Consider the following 27,992-nt stretch of genomic DNA (forward strand, 5'->3'; position numbering starts at 1 on the left):
GCACAAAACGTCAGGGACAGCACACAAAAATTGTGACCACAAGGACAAACCTTAAGGGTACTAGGTGGAGTGAAATAAGGCAGATAATAGGTGACAAGTGTTGCCTAGAATACTTCTGTGTAGCCACACCACAGCAACAGGAAGCGAAATGGAGCAAGCTGGCCAGGGGTTGCAGGATAGCTCAAATGGAGTTATTGTTTAGGGGACCCAGAAATTCAGTTTTGCCTGATGATACCTGGTAATGTTTTCATAACAATGTGAATATACTCAGTGCCAGTGAGCTTCCACTTTAAAATTACTCCCTTATTCACCAAACAAAAAACCACATGCATGTTCAGGGCCTAATGGAAGCCTTTATTTATTGCTAGCACTGGGGCTCAAACTCAAATCCCCAGGCTCTTACTTTGCTTTTTCACTCAAGGCTTCCATTCTATACTCGAGCTATTCCACTTCCAGGTTTTTGCTAGTTAATAGAAGGTATGAGTCTCACAGATTTTCCTGCCTGGCTAGCTTTGAACCAGGCCCTTCAGATCTCAGCTTCCTATCTAGGATAGCAATTGTTAGCCATCAGCACCCAGCTATGATCAATTGGTTTTATTATCTATAGGTATTCACCTATATTGAGAAGCCATATCCCCAAGCCCTAAGAAAGTAATACAATACTTATAGGATCCTCACAAACTCCAGGATTCAGAGTAGCTAGCAGAAAGATGGCTGGTGGCATTGCACTTTCTGTTTGCCACATGTTACTGCTGTTACATGCACACCTACCTGATCCTGGGGGTCCATTTTGGTCATCATCCTGTCTTCCAGGAGGTTGAAGGTGAGCACTTGGGAGAACATATAATTGGTGGGCCATCTCGTTGTTGATGGCCCGCTGGGCACGGATGACATGCTGCAGGAATACTTTGTTAAAATACTTACCAAAAAAAGAAAGGGAAGACCACAAACTAAACATCATCAACAGGCCCAAGTGGAGGCTGGGCAGTCTGCATCTAGATGCAACCAGGAATGAAGCCTGGTGGCTCACCCTTCAGAAGGAAAGCCAACATACATGTGAGCTCAGAGCTCTCCCTGATGACTCAGAGGCAGGAAAAGACCTACTGTGTGCAGAAGAGGAAACAGAGGATGGGGAGGCTCTTAAAGGAAAGGGTCGGGCCCTGGCTCCCCCAGGTCACAGAGGGGCAAATGGTGTCACCACCATCATAGTCCCCTACCCACGCATCCAACTTCCAAGAACTAAAGCAACCTTGTTCCCACCCTACAGAAGCAAACTCAGTGCAGGAACACTGCCAAGAAGCCAACACCATCATGGCACAGGGAGCTACCTCTGTCTCAGTGCTTGAATCTCCAGCTCACAACTCAGTGAAAAGTAAACTGCTTTCCCCCAGAAAAACTAGGGCAGCACCATGGTGCTAGGTATTAGAAGTTGTGGAGTTCTGATTCCTTTCCTTGCAAAGCTAAACCGTATGTGTAGAAAACCACCACGGGAAGGCGGGCTCCAGCCCAGAGGCCCAATCATGTCATTTTTACTCCTATTCTAGGTCCACTATGAAGGACGCTTCCTGTGGGACAGAAATGTTGATTCTAACTCTCAGAGCCCACCATCTTCCCTCCTTCCTAGCCCTACCCTTCACCAAACAGTGGAGAACAAAGTGCAGATCAGTCACAGAAGGGACACTAAAGTTGCACCAGGCCCTTCCTCCCCAGTTAGGTACTCACTGTTAGAATGATGGAACGCAGCTGCTTCTGAGCCAAAATATTTGCCATTTCCTGGGGAAGAAAAACACCCCACACAAAGGCTTTGGTTAGAAAGACAGGCATGCTTTTCCACACAACCAAGTGCCATTCTTCCCGTGTGCTTCAGGGCCTGGATATCAGCAGTATTTCTTAGAAAACTGTGGCCTTGGAAGGCACTAGTATTCCATGATAAGGCTGGATATTCCATTCTGATTATAAAAGCCAAGTACAAAGGCATATATATATATGAATACATATACATACATATATGTATGGAATTTTTTTCCTTCTAGAAAAATCACTCTCCAGAAACTAATGGTTTTCCACTCAAAAAGTGCATCAGAGGCTGGGCACCAGTGGCTCATACCTGTAATTCTGGCCAGCCAATCAGATGTCTTCGACCTGAGAATCTGGTTCAAAGCCAGCCCCAGGAGACTGGAATTATCTCCAATTAACCAGCAAAAAGAAGAAGTGGGGGTGTGGTTCAAGTGGTAAAGAGCGAGCTTTGAGCTGTTGAGTGGGTAGAGGAAGGACCCTGTACCCGCTTTTCTTAGATTGTATGAAGATGACCAGACAACACACACCCACAGCAAGGACATCCTGATGTTGGAGAACCATCACCCTAAAATCCCTAACTCACCTAAAAGCAAGTTCATCTACCTGCGTGCAGAACCAAGGGCAAATGGCATACACCCCAGAGCTGGATCACCAAGCTATGCAAATGAACCACATGGGGTTTCAGATGGACAAATATCTGGCCAGATGTGATGCTGTGGAATTCTCCCTTGGCTTCTGCATGATATAAGTTGTGCTCCAGCCTCTCCTGTCCTCAGCAGAGTACTTGAGGATGGTTTTATGAAATGAAATGATTCACAGGCCCTCTTTGGAAGGAATAAGGGAGAAATTTCATAGTCAAGCCACATCCTTGGGACACACTAAGAAAAAGTCAAAATACTGCTCATATGCAGGAAGACACTAGAATGCCAATCTGTGCTGGGGATTTTTTTTTTTTCGGTGCTACGAGTTGTATTGAATAGAGAAGAAACTAAGCTACAATGAAAAACAACAACAGAACCATGATATCTACTAAGGTGCAAATAAATGTACAGAAAGCCAGGGGAGCGAAGAACATGAGGAAAGGAACTTGAGGGGATGCAGGGGGTACAGGCAGGATGGATGAGGGCAGACTGAGACAGCAGGGTCCACAGAGGGAACATGGGTGACTTACAGTCAGAGGACACTCAAGGATGTCAACATTGTTGTCTACATCAACCTAACGGCGCCAATGCCACCACAGAAAGGAGAGCAAGCAAGAGAGAAGAAGGGATGGAAATTCAGAGCTCTTGGCAACTTTGATGCAATGCCCTGCCAACCCACTGCCTAGGGAGGACTGTGAACACCTTTTACAGTTATATGGGAACAGAAGACATAGAAATGGAAATCCATGATCAGGTCATCTTCCTGCCCTCAAAAGCAAGAAAGCAAAGGCAACCACATCTTGAGACACAAGCTGAAGGCAAGCCCAGAAAACACCATCGGCCATCTCTACTACATGATTCTTCCCCAGCTAAATACAGTAGCTCTTGGGTGAGGAATGATCTGGCTTGGTTAGGTTTGATTTTTTTTGGAGCAGGTAACACACAAAAGACCGAAAGGACCTCTATACATACATCTCCAATACTGCTTTTTATAAACATTGTATTCCTTTTGCAAATGAAAAGTGCAGCCCAATAGTCACCAAAAAAAGAAAATTAAAAATACGCTTTGTGCTCCTATTTCAGCTATAGGTTAATATGATTTTATAACATTGAAATGATAGAAATGTAGATATAATTACAGATAGACATAGACAGCCACAAGATAGTCGCCAATAGTTAGAAGGCTATTTCCTGTCCAACAGCTACTAGTCATTGACTATCTACTTACAAAAAAAATATATACATATACATATACATGCATAAGACTGTGTGTTCTTGGGGGCACAGTGGACTCCATGTGCTTCTTTGTATCCCAAGTTCCAGGCATGATATTCAGCAAACAGAAGATGACAATAAATATTTCATTAAGGAACAACTGAATATTTGATAGTACTCTCCTAAGTAACAGAAGCTAGAACAGAGAGAAAACAGAAGTATCTTTGTGAACATGAGAGATATCTGTCTTAGGGAATAGTTTGAGTAAACATGAGAGTCCATGGGGAGATTTTCATAGCACTGAAATGACAGAAACATATAAATATATAGATAGATACACCAATACGGAATGATGTCTACAACATAGTTTTAATCTTAACAGCAGTTTTCTATAAAGACAGTACATGTAGTATGCCGAGTATTGGTTAAAAATACAAACAAAGCTCTGGGCTGGGGGAGTGGCTCCATTGGTAGAAAGTGAACATCATTGAACAAAAGCATTAGATATCAAGTTCGAGTCCTGGTCTCGGACCAAAAACAAAACAAAAGACACAACTAGGCAAATATTTGCATAGAACAAAGCAGGATGACCCACAGCCATGGAAAGTACATGGGTACTATGAAATTGTAGCAAGTCTCTTTTTGGGAAGGTAATGAAAGAAGCTTTCAGACTTCTTTCCTTTTGGTCTTTCTTTTTTTAACTTTTTTTTAAACTAACTCTTTTAAGTAAAAATATAATTAAATTTTAGGAACTACAAATACAGCCCAATGCCTGTGCTCATGGCTATAACCCAAGCTATTTAGAAGTCTGAAATATGAGAATCATAATATAAAATCAGCCTGAGTAGAAAAATCCCACTGACTTTTTTTTTTGGGGGGGGGGTCCGGTCATGGGGCCTGAACTCTGGGCCTGGGCGCTGTCCCTCAGCTCTTCAGCTCAAGGCTAGCGCTCTACCACTTGAGCCACAGCACCACTTCCGGTTTTTTTCTTTTTGCTTATGTGGTGCTGAGGAATCGAACCCAGGGCCTCAGGCATGCAAGACAAGCGCTCTACCACTGAGCCACCTTCCCAGCCCCTCCCATTGACTTTTATCTTTACATAATTGGCAAAATGCTAGAAGTGGAGGTATGGCTCAAGTGGCAGAGCTTGGAAAGGCCCAGCAGGGAAACAAAAACAAAACAATGATGAAACCATGGAAATGTAATTCCTAGAAATGAACCAACAATCCTAAATGGAAAACAAATCAGAATCCCTCACAGTTAATAACTGATATTAAAATCCTTGGAAACATGAAGATAAGATAAATAGGATAAATAAAGTCTGATTCTATGCACAGCGTTGAGTAGCAGGTTAGCTTTCGACACTCTTGTGAAAAATTTCCTGGCAGATGCCATGATCTTCCTAGTGAACTCTCCTATGGCAGTGAACTGTGGTCAGGGTAACACATTCTATGTTATACAGGTAGAATTTTTAAAAAAAATTAATGGCCTTTGAGGACTAAGCTAAATTCCAAAACATACCAAAACTCTTTATTCTGTTCCTTCCCCCTACTTGAGAAAGAATCAAAGAATTTATAGTCCAAAGAACCCCAAAAATTAGGTTTTTTCTGTGTACCTTTAAGGGATTCTCCCTCCCCTCTATACACAAAGATACAAATGAACGGCTCAGTTCCCCCACCCATGACCCTAAGGGTCAGAAGATCTAGGACCAAGCAAAGAGCACCTCTCATACATGAGCATGGTGATCTCCACCGCAAGCATCATCTTCAGCTGCCCCCTCTCGTTCTCTCGCTTTCCCATCTACTGTTCTCCTGAGCAGGCAGGACACCTCTGAAAAATGGGGACGACACCTCCCTGGCCTTGGTGAATGACTAGATGACAGAAGACCCTGGGGGCTTCCACCTCAGAGGCCATCACATCAGCCAGGCTCCTATCTTTGTGTGCTCTGAGATTTTAGGGAAGGGTTCTTAGGGCCAAACACTCGTTTCAGTCAATGGCTTACCCAAGTCTCCACCTCCTCCCTCCCCTACACCCTGCTTGGTGACATGGCAGGAGCCAGAGCCACAAAGCAGCCCTCCAAGACCCCCAGAGAGGAAGGAGAAGGCATCCTCTGCACAAACACTTCCCAACCCTGGACACAAAAACGGAAGCAACGCAGCGCACCTGCCTGCGCTCGTCAGCAGCTTTCAGGAAGAGTGCATTGATGACAGCGATGGTATAGGTTTGAATTTCCTGATCGGTTCTGCAAAATTAAAACGGCAAAAGAACTCAGATGAGGTGAGCCAGCCCAGAGGGAGGCCATAATAAACCTCATCATTACACAGAAACATGGCTCCTCCCACAGGGAGAAGAAAAGGGAGGATCCTCTGTAGATCTGTAGTGAGCACTGAGAGCAGACTTCCAGCACCCCTAAGCTGGAAACAACAGATGCACAACTGCTATGAGTGACCACTCAGTGCTGAGAGCAGTATATGTACAGGGGTGAAACTCCTCTGAACAATTAACCGACAGTTTAATATCAGGAATACAAGGAAGCTAAGTAGAGAGAGGAAGGGTAGGTAAATACAGTCACAATTTTCAATGTACACTTATGAAGATGGACCCAGAAAACTTAAGGGGATGAGTGGGGCTGGGAGAGATGGAAGAGGTGACACAAACCAAGATGTTGCACACTCATAAATGGCCGGTTGAGGGCTGAGAAGGTGGCTCAGTGGTAGAGCACTTGCCTTGCATGCGAGAGGCCCTGGGTTCGATTCCTCAGCACCACATAAGCAAAAAGAAAAAAGCCGGAAGTGGCGCTGTGGCTGAAGTGGTAGAGAGCTAGCCTTGAGCTGAAGAGCTGAGGGACAGCGCCCAGACCCAGAGTTCAGGTCCCACGACCGGACCCAAAAAAATAAAAATAAAAAAAATAAATTGGCAGGTTGAAATGAAACTCCTTCAAATAACTACAATAAAAGATTCCTAGTGAAGAGTTACAGTGTGGCTCAGTGGTAGACTGTTTAGAAGCCTAAAGCCTTAGTTCAGTTCTATCAAAAGACGGGGAGGGGGAAGACTGCTTGAAAATGTCTAGCATAAAATTTCTAATGAATTCTGAAGGTGTTCATGATATTACAGAAAACATTATACAGTTAGGTCACCCTCGGTTAAGAACTTAGGAGAACAAATTGCTTTATGTCTTAAAAAGAAAAACTCTACTGATAGCCACAAAGACAGGTTAAAAGCTGAAGGTTTTCCCAGGGCAAGGGGCCATGGACAGAGCAATGCCAAGGACAGACAAAGCAGTCCTCAAGGATAAGAAGCCACCTTGCCATGTCAGTGTAAGGGGAGAGAGAGGTGCATGACTCACCATAAACCAAGGCTGCCAGGTGTGGTGACATACTATAATCCTGGCTACTCAGGAGGTAGAGATCAAGAGGACCAAGGTTTGTGGCCAACACAGACAAAAAGTCATCAACTCCTACATCTTAACAAATAAGCTGGGCTTGGTGGGTCATACGTATAACCCCGGCTAGGTAAGAAGAGGCCATAGGAAAGAAGATCACTGTCCAAGATCAGCCTGAGCAAAAATGCAAGACTTTATTGAAAACAAAAACAGATAAAGGAAAAATGGGCTGGGTATGGCTCAAGTGGTACAGTAAATACAACCGAAAAAAAAAAAGGAAAGGGATATTTGTTTGTATATTTAGTAGAATAGTACAAAATAATTTGCAGTCATCTCTGTGGCTGTCTGTGGGAAGCCCCTCTCCAAAGAGAACAGCTCCCTCCCCAGAGATAACAACCTCTCCCCAGGAGAGCAGCATGCTTACCCTTGAAGATGAGGAATGAGTTGGCCAATGGTGATCTCTTGTGCCACCTTCTGGTAGAGGTCATGGCTATTGAGCACCATGGACTCCAAAATGGCCAAGGACCACTGCAGGATTGAGATGTCCATGGCCGACTTGTTCACAAAACTTGCTATCTGAAAACCCAAGAAGTAGATGGCTCATAGAGTCAACAGGGAAAGGAGGAAGAAAATTAAGCACATCAGGAACTCAGCGAGGATATCTGATTCTAAGGATGGAGCATAATTCAAAGTAGCAAGAAATACACCCAGTCACCATTGAGATTGGTGACATCCTACCAAACACAAAGAAACCTCTCTTACAATCACTGATACCCAGACATTTCTTTACTGGGTATCTTCAAAGAATTATTCTGCCTGTTTTCCCCCAGACTATTGTGTTCTGAGTTTCAGCTTTCCAAGGCAGACAATTTTATCATGTACATTACATGGACTGGCGCATTTCTCTGAGGGGATAAATTCAGTGTAAAGCACGGCCATTCCTCTCCCCTCCCCAGGCTGCTCCTTCCTTCCTTCATTCATTCCATCCACAACTCGTTATGTTCTGATATATTCCTCACATACAAATCACACTCATCAATGCAATTCAAATGGCAAGTTTTCAGCAGCTGGCTATTCCAAATTATAAAGATGAGAAAGTAGAGGAGGGGGAGGAAGTGGAGGAAGAGGGGGAAGAGGAGGAGGAAAAGGAAGAGGAGGAGGAAGAGGAGGAAGAGGAGGAGGAGGAGGAGGAGGAGGAAGAAAAGAGGGAAGAAAACCTCTCCTTCTAGGGTTAAAAAAATTATCATCTCCCCGACAGGTAGCAAAAAGAAAACTCTTTAAATTAGCAGTGCTAAAAAAATGTAATAGTTTCAAGTTCTCAAATGCATTCCCTAAGGGGAAATCAATCCTTGAATCCCTAACTACAACCAATCACAATATAATAGGAAAGGAAAATAAGAGAAGGGTTACAATAATGGAGCAAGGCAGCCCAGACACGTGGTTACCATAAAGGCTTTATTTTAAACATCTCATTAAGATTTACTACAATCTGTTGACAACCCACACTAAAAAGGCCATTATTGTATCAACATGATGGCTTTCTTAAAAGCTAAAATAATGATTTTGTGACAAGTAACCACTCCCTGAGTCCCACTTAAACACAAATTTATCCCCTTCTGTGGTCGGGTCAGGCCCTCCCCTCAGACTCCCTCCTTCCCTAAAGGGGTGAAATGCCAGTGTACACACACCATTCTAGCTACCATCCCATGTCTGCAGTCCACACCCTCCATATGGGAGCCAGAATGGGGGAACAGATCCAAACAGGAGCCTACCTCAGATCTCCACACCCCACCTGCCTCACTTCATTTATACCTCAGTAGGTAAGAAAGAATGAGGTGAAGAAAAACAGGAGTGTGCCTGGTTTCATGTTCCAAAAGGCAATCATTTTACTATAGGAACTGCAGGAAAGGCATGAGGATGTTAACAATCCTTAAACCACTGCTTTGGCTCTTCTCCTGCGAATGTGTTTATTGTTCCAGGCAGGTGTCAGCTCTGCTCCTCACATCTGCTGCAATTTAACAAGCTCTCTACAGGGCCTACCAAGGGAAGCCTACTGACAAAAATCCAATGGCCATCATGCTCTGCCCTGGGTTTTAATGTAAATTACATCTTTTCTAAGAAGAGTGTAAATGCCTGAATCCGCCCCCCCCCCCCCCCGCGCCTCCATTCATTTTCATTGTTCCAATGTAATTCTTTTTTAAAAAATAAATTTTTATGCCTCTACTGGAGCTTGAACTCAAGGTCTGGATGTTATCCTTCACTTTTTACTCAAGGCTGGTGCTCTATCATTTGAGGTACAGCTCCACTTCAGCTTTTTATTGGTTAATTGGAGAGAAGAGTCTCTTCTAACTGTGATCCTCAGATCTCAATCTCCTGAGTAGCTAACATTACAAGTGTGAGCGGCCAGGGCCCAACTTGTTCCAGTATAATTCCTGACTCTGGCATAAGGAAAGTGAAAAACCCACAAGAAAGTTCATTGATCGGAACTTCTTAACTTTCTCTCTACCAAGGGCTCTTCCTCATTGCTCGCTCCCTTCCTGCCTCTGTTTATAGAATCTGGATGTGACAAAAGTCCAGGGGTCTCACACGTGAGCACCTCTTGCTAATTTTATCAAGCCCCCACTACCAACTCCCAGCCCTCAGTGATAAGCATTCCTGGTTCCACACAGCAAGTCCTCCAGAGACACCAAGATGAGCAAGACCCACAGGTATTTCATTTAAAGCAGGGACAGATTAAAAAGCACTGACTATGAATTACTCGAAGTAAGCATTCTCAGTATCTAAATGGCTCCATTTGGTTATTCCAACAAGGCCAAAAATTAAATGGCATGAAAAAGTATCATTGTAGTCTTACTCTTCCCTTCCTAACTGCCACACTTTTTCAAGTATCCATACTCATTAAGTGCTTAATATCCTCAGTAACATGAGAATGCATTGGAGATATTTTTCTTTGGGGCACAAATTCAGTGGATGTAGTCGTTGGAATCTTTTCTGTAGAGTGATTGCTGGACACAAGCACCACCATGTTAAGAATAGCTGCTACCAACTCACAAGAAGCTATTTTAACTATGCCACTTCCCTTGTTTTCCTCACAACTTCTGGCTTCAGTCAGGAGTCCTGGTCTCAGTTGATGGCTCAGATAAACTTTTAACCCTTTGCATACTAATCATTCATTCAAGATTGTGACACTAAGTTCTGACCAAATGAACAAGGATTGTCATACAGTAGAGATAAGACAGCTGCGCAGATATCCCGCCACTTGCTTACTTGGCATCCTGTCAGCATCATGACCTTCTGTGGAAGAAAAACCTCGCTGAATTCCTTTTGAGCAGGTGTCCTGATTCCTGTGTGGTACTCTAATATCCTGAGATATTTCCAACGGTACATACACACAACATGGGCCCTCCAGTCCATTGCATCCTTGGGTTCCTAAAACACCATCTTTTCAGTTTCCTCTCTGCTCAACTGTTCACCTCACCAAAAAGAGCTGTGTATGGTGATGTACCCATATGATCCCAGCTACAATGGCTGCATAGGTAGCAGGATCTCACCTTGTGAGCCAAGGTAAGCCCTGGGCAAAAATGGAAGACCTTAGCTGGTTGAGTAGCTAAGTGGTAGAGCGACCTGCCTGGAAAATAGGAGGTCCTGAGTTGAAACCCTAGCACTGCCAAGACAAAGAAAGAACAAAAAAGTGCTAGGCCCTGTCTAAAACACAATGAACAGGGAAACGGGGACTGGGGACATGGTTCCAGTAGTAATGCGCCTGCCTAGCAAATGTGAGACTGAGTTCAAAACCAGTACCACCAACCACAAGCAAAACAAAGTAATCCCGAAATCAGAGAATTACTTAGGCCAGTTTTCAGAAGCTGAGGAAGTAGATCTCAAAATTCTCATACATTATCAAGGCAGAAGAGAACCATGGGGCTGCATGGTTGATTTTAAATCATCTGGCTGAGGTTCATAAATCTCTCCAAGTTTTAGAAGACAAAATACTGAAGCCCAATGGCTAAATGTTGTCTAGGCAGTGAAATCCTCTGATCTTCCCAGCAAGCCAGAGCCTCCTCAAAACAAAGGCCTCAGGGGAATACGTAGGAAACTTCCCTTCCAAGAGAAGGTACTAGGGCCATGCTTGGCTAGAGGAAAATCAACTCAGAACACAGGAAGTCTTCTTTCTTTTCTCTTCAGGCCTTCCTTCTTCTAAGTAGCCAAGTCATTAAAAAGCAACTCCATAGCAGGGTGCCAGTTGCTCACTCTTACAATCCTAACTATTCAGGAGGCTGAGATTTGAGGATCATAGTTTAGAGCTAGCCCTAGCAGGAAAGTCTGTGAGACTCTTATCTCTACTAAACTACCAGAGAAAGAAAAAGAAAAAGAAAAGAAGGAAGGAAGGAAGGAAGAAGAAGGAAGAAGGAAGGAAGGAAGGAAAAGAAAGAAAGAGAGAAAGAAAGAAAGAGAGAAAGAAAGAAAGAAAGAAAGAAAGAAAGAAAGAAAGAAAGAAAGAAAGAAAGAAAGAAAGAAAGAAAGATGAGGAAGGAAGGAAAGAAGGAAGGAGGGAGGGAGGACAGAAAGACAGAGAAAGAAAGAAAGAAAGAAAGGATTGAAGGAAGGAAGGAAGGAAGGAAGGAAGGAAGGAAGGAAGGAAGGAAGGAAGAAAGAAAGTAAATAGGGAGGGAAGGAGGGAGGGATGGAGGGAGGGAGGGAGGGAGGGAGGCAGGCAGGCAGGCAGGCAGGCAGGCAGGCAGGCTGGCTGGCTGGAAGTGGAGCTGTGGCTCAAGTGGTAGAATGCTAGCCTTGAGGGAAAAAACCTTAGGGACAGAGCCCAGGCTCTGAATTTAGGCCCCAGGACTAGCACAGAAAACAACAACAACAAAAGAAAACAAAAAAAAGCTACAATATAGTAGCATCAAGGGCTTCCATGTTCCATGGCATTTAGGAAATAGTGTTAGTTCTTGCAGCTACAATTTGTAAACTCAAATCTAAATGCACACATAACAAAGAGAACAGACATGGAGAGAGGGCTGGCAAGGAGAACAATATTTCTCCAAAGTACTCTGAACTTGGCATTGATCAGAAGCCAACTCAAGATCACAGAGAGAAGCACCTTTTGTCAGTGCTTTTCCTAATTATTTTTGTCAAGATAAAGCTCCATTTAAAACATAGAGGCCAGCACAAATCTGGGGCTGTCAGGATGCTGAATACGGTCCAGCTAATGAATAAAAAGTGAACCTTACCCAAAAACTGTAAGTAATTTTCTAGTGACTAATTTTCAAAGTCATATAAGAGACTTTTTTTGTAAGTGGCAAGGCAAAGGAAATGAGGAAACAGGAACAAGTTGCTTTTAAAAAAATATCCAATTTTTAAATTTAGTTTGCTTCCTGAGAATTAAAGTGGGTTTCTGAAAATTTCACTTCAGTAAAGGCAAACCATTTTCATTAGAAAATGGAACAGCTGCCATGCTCTCCCATCATTTGAAGAAACCCAGCTCTCAAGTGAAGTTTTTGACTTGACACATTCCCATCTCTGCCCATTCTTCTACCTGATTCCTTTGGAAAGAAGAGCCAGTCAAAAACGCCCCTCAGTAGTTGAATGGATCAAGAAAATGTGGTATATATACACAATGGAATTCTATCCCTCCATCAGAAAGAATGACATCGCCCCATTTGTTAGGGAAAGACTTGGAAAAAATTATATTAAGAAGTAAGCCAGCCCCAAAGAAACATAGGTCCCAAGGTTTCCCTTATTTGCAATAACTAGTATATGTCTGGGACAAGCAGAAAAGGTCAGAAAAGATGATGTTAAGCAAAATGAACCCAAAGATAGGGACACAAGTGGTTTTTTTCTTCCTTGCTAGTGTTTCTAACGTATTTATAAGGTACCATATGATTTTTTTTTGTTGCTTTGTATGTCCCTCCCCCACGGTCTAACTTCTGTTTTCACTGTATTTGGTGTTGGTATAATTTGGGGAGGGAAGGGGAAAAAACAAATTGTTTAAATAGGGATACAGATTGACCCCTTGCAACAATGAGATGTACAAGACGCTATGTCGAAAAACAAACTACAATTTACGCTGAGGAGGTGGGAGGGAAGGGATGGTAGGGGAAAAACAAAGGAGGAGGCAACAATGCTGGATAAGAAATGTACTCATTACCTTGCTCATGTAACTATAACCCCTTTGTACAGTATTTTCACAATAAAAAAAACTGTAAAAAGAAAAAGAAAACTTGCCAGTCTGGCACAGACATGAAGTGCCTTACATTCTTTCTGAAGTCAATGTATACTCAAGAAAAATGCTAATTGTTATCATTAGGAATAAAGTTTATCTTAAATGAGGGGGGAAAAAAAGTGGTTAATACCTGAAATCTTTCTTACACCAAGACCATGAGTCAGCAGGAAGGACCCTACCTAACACACCTGAACCAGACCCTCAGCCTCCTCAGTTCCTCATTAAGCCCATGAGTGCTGGACATCAGCTTCCTTTGCCTCTTTCCCTGTTGCTGAGCATGGGGTTGGGGATGGATAGTGAAGATGGCAGCTCGGCCAAGGTCTTGAGTTCTGAAGCCATGCGTAGCGCATCCGAAGACACTGTGTCCTTAGCAACAACACAGTTTCCCTTAACTCTGGGTTCTCATCCACACAACATTTTATGTTCTCTGCAGGGACAAAAGGTCACTTTCACCCAGAATGTTCAGAGCCCCACATTTATAGGCCTAGTTAAAACACACCCATGCACACACTCACCCCTATCTTTTAACATAACCCAAGGAAACAATGATAAAATAATCCTCAAAGCAGAGAATGGTACCCGTGAAAGGAGGGAGTGATGGGAGCCTAGGAAAGCAGTTTGCATTTACCTTCTTAATGAACGCCACCGAAAACGTGTCCCAAGACACGATGCCATGATCCATGAGCTCTACAAAGGCCATCAACGTGAAGGACAGCATGTCCCCAAAGCTGTAAAACATAGGGGGGGGGAACACAGAGTCGATGCTGGGCAGTGGGGAAAGTGCACAAGTGAGCCAGCTTTAGGAAGCAGACCTAGACCGCTGGACAAGCAGCTGGGCAGTCAGACCCACTCCACTGGACAGCAGCTGGGCAGAGTCAACAGCTCAAGTGCCAGGCTGGCAACAAACAGGACAGGAAGGGACAGGTGCTTGCCGCCAGCCAGGGAGCTGAGAAACACGGAGCAATTCACTTGCCCTCTCTGAGCCTCTGTGCTCTCAGCTAGGAAGTAAATAATGGCAAGTCTTTAGGTAGCACACTCAATAAAGTTGGTAGCATATCATATTCAGTAAGGAGCATCTCAGTCAGTGAAAGTTCCTAAATGCTCCCTTTATAAGCCAGAAGAATCAAGAGGGATAATCCAAAATGACTCAATTAGCATAACAGCCCTTAGGTAAGGATTCAGAGCCTCTGTATTTAACTTTAACAAAAATGGCGTAAGCATGATAAATAAGCATATTCACCTTGATGTTACAATGGCCAGCATCCTGTCCTGAGTTAATGGGTTTCAGGGACTATCTATGATGATTGTATTATGATTCCATATACTGGGTTTGCTGATCCCTTCATTCATTAGGGGGGTCTGATATGTGGTTTATAGATTCAGAGCAATTAGGGGATGCTATGGTCTGTGTAAATCACAAAGTCCTGCGTGTTCAAGGTGCAGCTCTGGTGAGAGGCAATGGAAACTGTAGGAGGTGGGGCCTAGTAGGAAATCTTTAGGTCACTGGGGGTGCGTCCTTGCATAGGTCTTAGAATCACTCTTTTTATCTTTCTGGCCATGGAGTAAGGGCTTTCAGTCCATCATAATGAGCTGCCTCACACAAAGCAACAGGGCCAGCCCATCATAGGCTAACACCTCTAAAATGTGAGCCACAATAAATCACCTCTGGTTGTAAGTTAACCTAGTCATGTACTGACTATAGTAATGGAAAGTTGCCTATGACCAGAGGGTGGGGAGGCAGGGGAGGGGATGTTGAGGAGGAAGAAGAGCCATCTTTGTAAAATACTTTCCTCAGAGGTTCATCCTAGGTTCTTACAATTTCAAAAACATTCTTAGTCATTTATACATCTCAGAAATTTTCACTCTTATCATAAATTTTCATCATCATCATCATCATCATCTATAGTAACTCCAAACCATCAAGAAACTCTCTACCAGCAGATAGAATTATAGGATTTCTATACTACATTATACAATAATACAGATTCCTACACTCAGTTACTTTTTGTTGTTGTTGTTGTTGGTCATGGGGCTTGAACTCTGGGCTTGGGCGTTGTCCCTCAGCTCTTCAGCTCAAGGCGAGCGCTCTACCACTTGAGCTACAGCGCCACTTCTGATTTTCTAGTGGTTTATTGGAGATAGGAGTCTCATGGTCTTTCCTGCCCTGGCTGGCTTTGAACTGCAATCCTCAGATCTCAGCCTCCTGAGTAGCTAGAATTACAAGCATGAGCCACTGGTGCCCAGCAGTTACTTGTTTTTTAATGAAGCTGGACATTACAATATTTTTTTGGGGGGGAGGTCCGATCGTGGGGCCTGAATCCTGGGCCTGGGTGCTGTCCCTCAGCACTTCAGCTCAAGGCTAGCACTCTACCACTTGAGCCACAGTGCCACTTCCGGCTTTTTTCTTTTTGCTTATGTGGTGCTAAGAATCGAACCCAGGCCTCAGGCATGCAAGGCAAGTGCTCTACCACTGAGCCACCTTCCCAGCCTGGTCATTACAATTTTTAATCTAGAGGATCAGACATCCCATTATTGCTATATCACAAAGTCTGCTAACAGATTCAGATTTGGATTTAGGTTTATATTTCTTTTAAAAAATAGCTTCACAGTATTCCTTCCTGCTATTCTTCTACTCAGCCCAGTCTCAAAATAAAATGATTTTTGAAATTCTGTTCTATTTCAAAGGTCGTGATACTGGCAGAAGCCCATCCAAGGGGAGATGACTCTCAGAGGAGGACCGTGATTCAGAGACCAGAGGGGAGGATACACACTGGACAGACATGGCTATGTGGTGATCTCTGGAGCCACACATAGGGGCCCCCACATCAAGCTCTAAGTGAATTCTCCAACACTACAGTCTCCCCATTCATGAGGATGATGATCGTGGTGGTGAGGACAATAGTGATCTTCATTCAGAGAGAAGAAGACTGGAGAAAAAAATGAGCTAGCCTAGTCCTGGGATCAGGAACAGTATGTGGCAAGTGCTAAGTTAACAGCCATGTGCCTATTACCTGAGACAGCGGCATAATAGTAGCATTGTGGATGCAGGAAGCTCCTGGTTTTCAAACGTTTTGCCATCAATGTGGAAAAAGTCGAGAGGGAGAAAACATACAAGGGAGAAAAGTACATGGAAAAGCCAGATGGAAAAACCAGATGGAAAAGCAGCCTATGTCTCTGGCTTCCTGCACACAGGCAGTCCCAATCTCACAGGGGCCCTAGGTGGCACCAGAGGCCAGGCCTCAAAGACAAGCTCCCAACAGGAAACTAAAATGACGGAGAGAACAAATAACTAGACAGCAAGGTGGATGACGACTCAAAACAGTAGCAAGACAGGTTAAATAAAAGTTCCAGGATAATTCACTCTACAAAGGATGAGTTATAAGAGAACAAGTGTTAGAGTGCAAAAATAACAGAAACTGCCTTAGGAAAAATAAGATAAATGCAATTAGTAAGATGTATGAATAGAAACTGGGCAGGAGTCAGTATTACAGTACTGTGAAAACATTATGTAATAATTATTATGTAATAATGTATTAGTAGCAATAAATACTTTGTTAACTTACACACGAAGAGAAAAACAATCACATAATAATGAATAGTTGGCATTTGCTCAAATCTGACATAATAAGATTCGAAATGCTACAGGTTCTTCACATACCTGCCACAGACTCCACTCAGACCAAGATCTTTGCCTTGGTGTCAGCAGTTAAAGACAGCAGTTAGAGAACCAGGAGAGAACAGAAAGAAAAGGAATGAGCCCACAACTGGGCTCAAGCTGGTCTTCTGTTTTGTTTCATTGACAGCACTGGGGTTTGAGCACAGGGCTTTGCACTCATTCAGCTGGCGCTCCACCATTTGAGCCACATACCTAGCCCTTTATGCTATAGTCATGTTTCAAACAGGGTCTCACATTTATGCCCAGGCTGGCTTGGATGACAAACTTTCTGTTCATGTTTCCCATTGTACCTGGGATGACATCACCATACCCAGGTTTTCATTGGCTAAAAAGGAGTACAGAGAACTTTTTGACCACAGGAGCTCCCAAAAATCACAATCCTCCCGATTTCATCCTCTTGAGTAGCTCCGATTACAGACATGAGCTACTGTGCCTGGCTCAAATGCTTCTTGACATTCCCAGTTAGCCACCTGGCCTGGGAATACAAATAAACTTGTGTCCAGATATTAGTCTTCCGTAGCTACTTTAAGAGCAAATGTCTTCCCTCTAATTATCTGAAAGCAAATGTCTCTACTTCTTACCTACCTGCTCAATGAAAGGCTAATCTAAATGGCCAGAAGGAGCCCATCTGAGGACAATCAATCTGCCCTAAAGAAATCCAGTTTGTCTATAGACTCTCTAGGCAGGCTTTAAGGACCTTTGGGGGTAGGATGGAAAGTAGGAAGAACCTCATGTGTTTTCCAGATCTCCAAGTGGTGTTAGGGATCAGGATACCCTCTCGATGGCTATCAAGGAAGTGAAACACTGTTTCAGAGATGGCAGGTAAGGCTCTCCATACTTACAGTGGTCCATTTCTGTGAGTGATTAACAAGTGGGAGAAAGGGCATTTCATGTCACTCACCCACTGAGGAGGTCACAGGAAGTGACCTGGTCCACTCAGTAATGTGAGAGATAGACAGACAGACGGGACATATTGACGATAGAAGACAGAGACAGAGAAAGAATTGATCCAAGATAGAAATGATAGAAAATAGATTTGTAGATGATAAAAGAGAGATGTTACATAGATACGTAGATGATAGGTATACATAAATGATAACTAGAATTATATGACCTCCTATAAACTACATACATATGCATATAAGACACAAAATACATTCAATATAAAAATATGTAAAATGTTCATATACTACATAACAAAATGCATAATACACATATGTGTGATAGAACATTATATAATACACTGTATGTAGTTCTCTATATTAAACATCTATTTCCCTGGAATAAGTTATGTTTTTCCTGAGGAAGAGCTTTTCAGACTTCAACTTCAAGCCGTCAGCAACAAGAAAAGGATGGCATGTTCAAATATGGTTACATTTCAAAAGAAAGGCCCTTTTTCAAATAAGGTGGCTGGAAGAGCTGTCCTGGAACCCTCACATCGGGGTATTCATCTCCACTTCCAGAGAGGAGAGATTCAGACTCCCAGGAGAGAAGGCAGAAGCCAGCTTCCGACCTCCACACTCCATCTGTATAGGACACCATGCTTGGAAAGCACTATAAAAGAAAAGCAAGCGCTTGGCACATTCTGGAACATTTTTATTTCCTGGGTTTATTTGTTTTTATTATGTGCTAGGCTAAAGACTTTTACAGTAGTGACTGCCACAAAGGGAAGCGTCTGCAAACTACATACCGGGCCACCGTCTCTGTCACAGCCAGCCGCACACCATGTGTGCTGCAATGACTCAATGAAATGTTTCTCAACTTACTAGGGATCATCTTCCTTCCAGAAAAATCCAGCCAGTCTCAAAACAAGCATCTAAATTTATGCTGCCAACTTTTTCAGAGCAGAGTGCATCCCAATGTTTCCATGGAATGATGTACCCAATACAGACTGGAGAAAAGAAAGGAAAGGCAACTTTTATAGCTATCCTACAGGCTCATGCCCGTAATCCTAGCTACTCACTAAGCTGAGATATGAGGATCACGGTTCAAAGCCAGCCCTGGCAGACAAATCTATGAGACTTTTATCCCCAATTAACAAATAAAAAGCTAGAAATGAAGGTGTGCCTCAAGCGGTGAAGTACTAGCTATGAGCAAGGAAGCTAAGCAACAGCATAAGGTCCTAAGTTCAAACTCAAGTAGCAACACAAAAGAAGGAGGAAGAGCAGATGGAAGAGGAGAATTATCAGGAGTGGAATCAGCACACAAGTGATCTAGAACAAATATTTTTCAATCTATGCATCAGTCTCAAATACTTTTTAGATGTAGTGCTTTTCCTTCTTTCTGAGTCACTGATAAAAACCAAAGCCTTCAAACTCTGAACATCACATAAGCCACAAAAGAAGAAAGCTCGGCTTAAAGTCATATACAAAACTCTACCCAGAAGTGCTATAGGGGAAGGGAAGAGGGAGGAAGGTCTGTGGAATCATTTAGTGGTAACCAACAATAAATACTCTCTGCCACAAGGGAAAAAAACAAACAAACAAGGAAGTAGATTCATTAAAAAAAAAAACTGTTTTAAAAACATCGAACAAAAAGGAAAAAAGTAACTTACTCAAAATATGTAGATGCATAGTTATAAAGTAAGCCAGAGGACAGGTTTTAATTATGCAGACAGGAAAAAAGGAAGTATTAAGATTATAACATAATTTAATCATAGATTCTTACCAAGGCTTCATAATCTTCTGCAATTTCTGGTATTGGCTGTAAAATTTAAAAACAACCATGAGGAACATGTTTAAAAGCAGTGATAGTCAATTCATACAAACAATGTATCTGGAAGAAAACTCAGGATTAGAACCAGGAGGGCCAAACTGCTCCTCAGCCACTCAGTGCATTTCAATACATCATTCAAAGGGATAAATGGACATTAAATCATGATAGGAAGCAACAAAAACACAAGGAACAAACTAATTACTTACACCAGCCATCACATTTACTTACAAGTAGCTCTATTTGAACCAATATGGGTTCATGGTTGATGAGGAGAAACCCCCATGGGTAATAAGAAGTCCAAAGGAACAGGACTTAAAACAATGACTGAGTAGCTTTCTCTTGTAATATGCCAGCTGACTGTCTTGGTCTTGTAAGAGAAGGCCCTGCAGTTTGCTAAAATACCTGTTGTACTTATGTGCCACAAATAGGACATAGTGGAAGAGAAATAATCTGAACCCACAGGTACTAGTGAAAGTCTAGCCAAAGATATAATATGGGTCCAGTTATGAGAAAATGATACAAACCAGTAGGAAGATGTGTATGTTTCAATGGCAAAACTGCAGTATCTGTAACATACCCTCCTGGGTCATCAGATTCTAGTCCCACTGTCTTTGAGCTGTTTTACAATGTATAGGTAGGTAGATGGCAGGCAGGTAGGCAGGCAAGCAGGCAGAAGATGGGAGGAAGGGAGGAAGGGAGGAAGGGAGGAAGGAAGGAAGTCAGAGAGGAAGGGAGGGAGGGAGGGAAATAAAAGAATGGATGGTGGATGGATGAACAGATGGATGGGCAAATAAATGATGGATAGGCAATGGAAAAAAGGAAAGGAAGGAAAGGAAAGAAGGAAAGAAGGAAGGAAGGAAGGAAGGAATCAATCAATCCCTGGCTCCATCCATCCCCTCTGAAAGTGATTTAATTGGCTTCTGCCTGATGATAGAAAACCAGTTTGGCCTCCAATTGCAATTCACCTCCATCTTCTTTCCTCCATATATAACTTGTAGTCTTTTGATTTTTTTCTTGAAACGATTATAACTTCTGCCTAGTTCTCTCATTTCAAATAGCTAAATTCTTTTATCACCTGTTCATATGTGTATCTGTATTTTCTCTGGAAATAATCTTTAACAAATTATCTTTTAATAAACCCAGTTGAAAGATGGTCTACTTGCCTGGCACCAATGGCTCATGCCTGTAATCCTAGATACTCAGGAGGCTGAGATATGAGGAATATGGGCCAAAGCCACTCAGAAATGGCACTGTGGCTAAAGTGGAAAAGAGCTAGCCTTGAACAAAAAATTAAATAAAGTTCAAGGATAGCATCCAGGCCCTGAGTTCAAACCCCACAATTGTCACCAAATAGACAGACAGACAGACAGACAGACAGACAGACAGACAGACAATCTACTAAACTGCTAACTTAGAGAGTCTTAAAAAAATGTCCAAGTCATCCAAGAAAGAACAACTATGAAAGCGTTTCAGACTGGGAGACTGAACTATTGGGGGGAGTTAGACCATAAGATGCACCCAGGACAACTTGTACAACTTGAGTGGGGACTAGAGGCATGCCTCAAGTGGTAGAACACCAGCCTGTGAGTGAAAACTTGAGTGGAATCTGCAGGCGAAAGACACCTTGCGGTTCCCCACTCTGTTCCTGTGAATTTTCCTTAGGTTTGAAACTTCCGTTCCCACACATGATATCAAGCCAGGATTGCAAAGATATGCTCTGGCTTGAGACCAGAGCATGCATGGGGTTCTATGTGTTCATGTCCTCTGGAGACCAGTGCAGAGAGCAAACCACCTGACTGTGGGCAGGCAAGCCTAGGGAAAGAACGCTGAAGCCAACACCCTCTCTAGTCATGCCCCACTCCTACCTCTTTCTAAGCCCCTACTATGGCAGTTTAATCTTGAGGGTGATTAGTGCTCAGTTGATAGCTGGGATTTTTCCCTAGTGGTAGGGAAACCTTCGGCCAGTTCCAACCAAGATGAAGCCACCTGCACAGCAGATCCTTGTGCATCCTTAGCCTGACCTTTGCCCAACAAACTCCTATGCAGGGCTTCTTGCACATGCCCTGCATCTTAGACATGTGCTTAAAACTACGGGATGACAGCTGTGTGCATGTGCAGATCCCATTGACCAGTGTGGTGAGTCACTGTTGCTCATTTCCCTAAGATCCGCCCACTGTACATACAGAGAATTCCCGGACACTCTCCAAATCCTGGAAAGCTAAGCACATGTTTCCTCTTAAAGGAGCACAGAATACAAGCCTGCTTGCTATTTCCCTCAATGCTGTGTTTTCTGTATTACATTCTTCCTTGCTCTGCAACTTTTACTTATGTGTGTTTGTGTGCACTGCACACATGTGGGCATGTCCATGCAACATGTGTCATTCAATTCTTTGTTTTAGACACCAAGAATCACTCCGGGATTTTCACCTCTCCCCCTCCCCCAATAACATGTTTTCCCACATTCCCAAAAGCTACATGCTTGCTGTGACTTCAGAAAAAGTTCTGTTGTGGCATGTGTTCCCTCTCCCTCCCTCTGTCTCTTTCCAAGTACAGTTTATGTTTTTAAGAAAACAAAGAAATGTGAGCAGAAAATCTGCAGCTGGTAGAAAGGCTAAGGTTTCCCAGAGGTCAAAAATCTCTTGCTCCAGCCTGAGGAATGAATGTCACTGTTCCTCTTTCAACAGCAAAGGTTAGCCAGGGAGGAGTTGCCCTATAAAGGGATTTTCTGGGGACTTCCACAAAGCCTGCCTAGGCCGGCCTCTTGGGCCTTTGTGATGGAAATTCCTGGCTGGGCCCCAGAGAGGCAGAGAGGGGCAACTCCAATCAGGACTACCCCATGCTTTACCCCTAGCAAACTAGCACCCCAGCAGAGGGAGCTAGAAAGATGCTGCAACCTCACAGCTAGGGCAGAACACAGGACCACAGAAGCATCTTCTGGCTCAGTCTGGGGTTTGCTGGCGCTGGTCATGGCCTCTTTAAGAAATGCAACACCTGCCTGGTGAGTCAGGCTTTGCTGCTAAATAGTAGACAGAGCCACTTAACCCATCCTGGACCTCCCAGAACAGATGCATCCTCTGAGAAACAGTGATTTCCATGAAAACTGACAGTGGCTTGCAAAAATGTGCCAACCAAAGCCAAGCCTACTGTCACACACATCTTGGGGTTCTCTCCCCCTCTCCATCCCCCCCACCCCCATCCCTCCTGCCTGTGCCAGGCCTAATTCAAGGTCAGAGATAAAATTTGGTACTCAAAGAATATACACTTGGCTCCAATCCCATTCTCAAAGGTAAGGGCCAAGACACTTGAGGGCACACCAAAGTTCAATGCATGGGAATGAAGGTAGTTTTCATACATACCTGGTGTGAAAGACAACTGGAATAATAAAAGTTTAATCTGAGACTCTTTTTAAAAATCAATATCAATAGAAATAAGCACTAATATATACTGTCTTGTATTCTTTATATGTCTGTGGATGTGATGTGTGTGTGTGTGTGTGTGTGTGTGTGTGTGTGTGTGTGTGTCCTAGGACTTGAACTCAGGGCCTGTACCATCCCTGTGCCCAGGGCTAGTTTTCTACCACTTGAGTCTCAGCTCCGCTTCCAACTTTTTGATGGTAAACTGGAGATGAGTCTTACAACTTTCCTGCCCAGGCTGGCTTTGAACTATGATCCTCAGATCCCAGCCTCCTGAGTTACTAAGATTACAGGCATGTGCCACTCGCACCTGCCTAGCGTAATGTTTTTTGGTTTGTTTTTTAAGTTTTAAAATGTATATCTTTCTGAGTACGCAATCCATTTTTCAAAATAATTCTACTAGTCACTAGCTTTTAGTTAAAGCAGATTAGAGGGCTGGGAATGTGGCTCAGTGGTAGAGTGCTTGCCTAGCATTCATGAAGCCCTGGGCTCAATTCCTCAGTACCACATACACAGAAAAGGCTGGAAGTGGTAATGTGGCTTAAGTGGTAGAGTATTAGCCTTGAGCAAAAGAAGTTCAGGGACAGTGCCCAAGCCCCATGACTAAAAACAACAACAAAAAAGATAGTTATAGTACTGAAAAAGCAGATTAGAAAATCTTTCAAAAAATAACAATATAAAATGTCCTATAATAAGGTAAGGGCTAATTACAGTGTCTATATCCTTCAAATTATTATATTGTGAATCCCTTGTATGTCAGTAAAGCTGTAAAGATACATAGCTGTGATCATATACAGGTATAGTCATACACAGCTCTAAACCATCCACAGGTAATAAAAACAATGGTAGGAATATTTAATCACATAGAACTTTTGGTAGGTACAAAAAAAGCAAGTTATAAAGAGAATGAATATTACACTTCTACTTTTGTACATCTTGTGTACATTTAAAGTCATAAAAAATTGGGTGCTCATAGCTATAATCCTAGCTACTCAAGAGGCTGATAGTTGATGATCTCGGTTCCAAGTGGAGGTGTGACTTCAGTAACTAGAAAATGTTAGCCTTAGGCAAAAAGAAAAAAAAAATCCAAGCAAGAGCACAAGGACCTGAGTTTAAGCCCCATTATCAGTACAAAAGTAAAATAAAATAGAAAATACACTCACACAAACACACACACACACACACACACACACACACACACACACACGACCTTACAGGTGGCTGTGGGGAGAGCACAGATGACAAAGAATTCCTGTGTTTGATGCTTCCTGTCTGTTTTCCTGAAGGAACGATGGTTTCTTTAAAAGGACTGTGAGCTCTTTGGAAACAGGGATTTTGCTTTTGCCAATCTGGCTGCAGGGCTGAATCATTTTCCAGTGGTGTTATTTTCTTGACACAGAGCCAACTGGAAAGGGAACTAAGTGACTGTCCTTTGTTCTAGGAGACTTCCTTGCTCTGGGTCCCAGGGAGAATAAACTGACAATTCAACAGTAGAAGGATTCAGAGGAAGCAGCCCAATTGTCTGTGTGTGGGAGCTCAGAAACCCACAGGGCTGTGTTAAAAGCCACACAAGAGCAGAGAGAATCCCTATCTTGGCACTTGGGAGTTGCAGGGCCCCCGTTTTCCCATTCAACTCAAATCAGATCAGATCAATTCCTTCAAAACATCTTTGTATGATCATCTTTGTTTCCTCCTCAGCATCCCTAATTGTGCTGAGGTTGGAGCAATGGCCTTCCCCAGAACTCTCCTTGCTTTTCAAGCCTCAGTGTCAATCAGAAACTAGGAATGGTCGGGTGCCCATAATCCTAGCTACTCAGGAGGCTGAGATCTAATGATCATGGTCCAAAACCAGCCTGGACAGGAAATTCTCTGAGACCTCTCATCTCCAATTAACCACCAAAAAGCTGGTAGTGAAGCTGTGGCTCAAGAGGTAGAGCATTAGCACTTGGCAAAAAAGCTCCAGAACAGAGTCTAGACCCCAAGTTCTAGCCTCAATATCAGGAGAAAAAAATAACAATGCAACTAGCAAATACCACAGGGATGGACATTTTCCAATTACTCCATCATTGCTCTATGCATTGTGGCCTCTCTGGATAACTGTAGAAAGATATGGAAACACACAGCCTTGAGTGAAGACAAGTAGGCAGGCAAGCAATCACTCAGTCTCATTATTACTAAAGGGAGGAAATCCTAGCTCTGTTTTCTCTATGGTTCTGAAAACTTTTCCACAGACTGGGCAGCAGAGGGATTCTCTTCCTTCCCACATGGAAATCTGCATGCCCAGGGCCAGGAGTCCTCACTAAAGACCTCTCCAAATGCAAGAGTGATTTAGAATCTGTGGTGTCTGTTCCGAAGGGTTCTTGGGAATAAATTAAAGTCTTGCTATTTAATTTAACTGAGAAGCCAGGTTGCCTTATAAGAAAAAATATCTTTCATTCTATCTCTCTGTTTTTTTTCTTTACATCTGAACAAAAGTTGTGATAAATCGCGTTGGATCAAATGAGCCATCTCTGAGGACTGCAAAAGACAGGAAAGGTAACCTGAGGCTCAGCTCGTCCTTCCCCCATCTCCAAAGCAGCTTGGTTTGAACTAATATAAAACAGTGAAGGAAGAACTGAAGGAGACGCAGAGGTAAGACGATCCTTCCCAGGAACCCGGTGTGATGGGAAAAACCAAGACAACAATGCAAAACAGTAACACTTCCAAAGATCTGGCCTTGTGTCTGTCTGCCTGTCCCTGAAAAACAGGACTTCATGCACCCACTTGCAATGCTAACTGTGTGCTCATGAAGGCAAAAGGCCGTAAAGGGTCAAGAGGTCAGAGGGCGTGGGGCCTATGGGTTGGTGAGGTCAATGGGGACTGGGCATCGCTGAGTGGGGGGATGGGGGAGGGCCTGTCATGTCACGTGACCTCACTTCCTTGGTGACCAACAGCCACAGAACTCGGAACCCCAGTTGCCCAGTTGCCCTCGACTGAAGAGACGGTATCCTCTTGCCGTCTCTTCCACAGAGGGAAAGGCGACTATGTTTAGCTGCTGTTGTCCATGGCTTAGAGGCCGTGGGAGACACCCTGAACGTGGCCACCACCCCGAACGTGGCCACGAGGCTCCTCGTGCTCAGAGCGCCCCGCAGCGCCTGAGACGCTGGGTCAGATCACATGCCACGCCAACAAGAATATTCGGCCGGCGGCGCTCAAGCGTATCACACAGCCCACGGGATGTGTCGGGCCCTGAACGCCACATGGCCCACCTACGGGCCGATCGTCACGGACCAGGCCTGGGCTCTCACGGGCTACCCATGACCGCGGCACCGCTGCTCAGTCCTGGAGAGGTTCGCCGAGGCCAGCCCACCACTGTGAGTACCCTGAGCCCAGGGGATGCCCTGCCCCGTGGAGACCACATGGCTGTCCCATGGGCCGGTCCAGACAGTTGGGGCCACAGCTCTGACAGCCTCAATTCCACGGATGAACCACCGCCTCCACTCAGTCCTGGGGAGGGGCACCGCTCATGGGCTGGTCCAGACTCTCAGGGCCACAGCTCTGACAGCTTCTCTTCCACCAAGGCGCCGCTTCCTCTGCTCAGCCCTGGGGAGGTTCGCCATAGCCAGCCTCCGACTAACAAAGTGAGTGCCCTGATCAACTCCAAGTCCTTCCTCTTCTGCCCAGGCCCGGGTGTGACTGCTCAGGCCTGGGCAGCAGTGGGCCTCCGTGGGGTCTGCATAGGGATGACTGATAACGCACAGGGGCCTGTCAGAACCAGAGCCCTCTCTCTTGGCACCTTGCCTCGGGTGTCTAGGAGGGAAACATTCCTGAGCTGTCCCCACCCTCCTCTCATTTGCCCGCTCCTGCCAGTGCCTAAGAGCCATCAACCCTGCAAGATCATGGGGCTCACTGCTGTCCAGGAAGGGCCGGGTCCCTAAGACTTCCACCCAGCCACAAACAGCCCCAACAGCGGCCACACACCATGTCCCTCCCTCCCTCCCATCCTCACCTTCACGCTTCTTGCTGACCCTGTGGCCTCCCCTGTCTTTGCAGGCCTCCTCACGGGACCTAGGCCCGGATGACACCAGCTGGACCTCTGTCACATACACCCGGACCATCAGGCGCAGGCGTTGGTCAGTCACCCGGGTGAGTGTGCATGTGTGTCCATTCCTCCAAGGACATCTAGCCCACACATCACACTCACACTGGGCCGCGCTTGGACAAAGTCATGCAGGGCTGTCTCTGCCAGCCCCACAAAGCAATAGCTCCCACTGCAGACCCTGTACTGCCTTGGCAGGGACAAACCACTGCCAAACAGTCCATCACCCAACGTAATCCAGCTCCATGCCCCCTAGCCACACTTGCCAACCACTCTAACACTCACCACACGAGAAAGCGGCTGGCTGCCCACGTGTGCACCTAGGTAGCTCTTGGGCTTTGGCTGCATTGCCACATGTCCCCTCCTGCCTACTCCTGGGCTCACCCACCACCTCTGAGCCCTTGTGCCAGGGACCTAACAGCTTCTGCACCTTCGGTAGGCTTTCCCTGCCCATCCTCATGTGGGAGGCTTGCTTCGAGCAACTTAAAGGGCACACACACTATTGCAGGCTCCCAGTGTCTTGTGTGTGTGTGTGTGTGTGTGTGTGTGTGTGTGTGTGTGTGTGTGTGTGTGTGTGTGTGTGTATTCGAATTCGAGTTAGCCTGTGTGTATGGGAGCAGGAGTGCACGTGTGTGCTGGTGTGCAGGTGTATGTGTTGGAGAGAGAAAGAGACACAGACAAAGACAGAGAGACAGAGGGAGGGACAGAGACAGAGAGACAGAGGGAGGGACAGGGACAGGGACAGAGAAAAAACCCATGCCTGCTTTTCCCATGCCCTCCTAAGGCAGTGGGGTTTGTTCTGAGCTCCAGCTCTCCCCCAAGCCTCCAGCGGGGTTCTCCCGTCTTTTTTGA

General features: G+C 44.4%; 1 protein-coding gene across 1 annotated transcript in view; it reads right to left on the reverse strand.

Moving 5' to 3' along the window:
* Nucleotides 1-27,992, reverse strand: part of LOC122120775 (engulfment and cell motility protein 1-like) — a 239,999-nt gene that overhangs the window by 46,345 nt on the left and 165,662 nt on the right. The window contains 7 exon segments of the mRNA XM_042695014.1: nucleotides 772-834; nucleotides 836-895; nucleotides 1,723-1,773; nucleotides 5,817-5,895; nucleotides 7,460-7,611; nucleotides 13,887-13,986; nucleotides 19,602-19,637. Coding sequence (XP_042550948.1) covers nucleotides 772-834; nucleotides 836-895; nucleotides 1,723-1,773; nucleotides 5,817-5,895; nucleotides 7,460-7,611; nucleotides 13,887-13,986; nucleotides 19,602-19,637 — 541 coding nt within the window.

Source organism: Dipodomys spectabilis, unplaced genomic scaffold, assembly GCF_019054845.1.
Source record: "Dipodomys spectabilis isolate Male_0828 unplaced genomic scaffold, ASM1905484v1 ptg000178l, whole genome shotgun sequence".
Classification (NCBI taxonomy): domain Eukaryota; kingdom Metazoa; phylum Chordata; class Mammalia; order Rodentia; family Heteromyidae; genus Dipodomys; species Dipodomys spectabilis.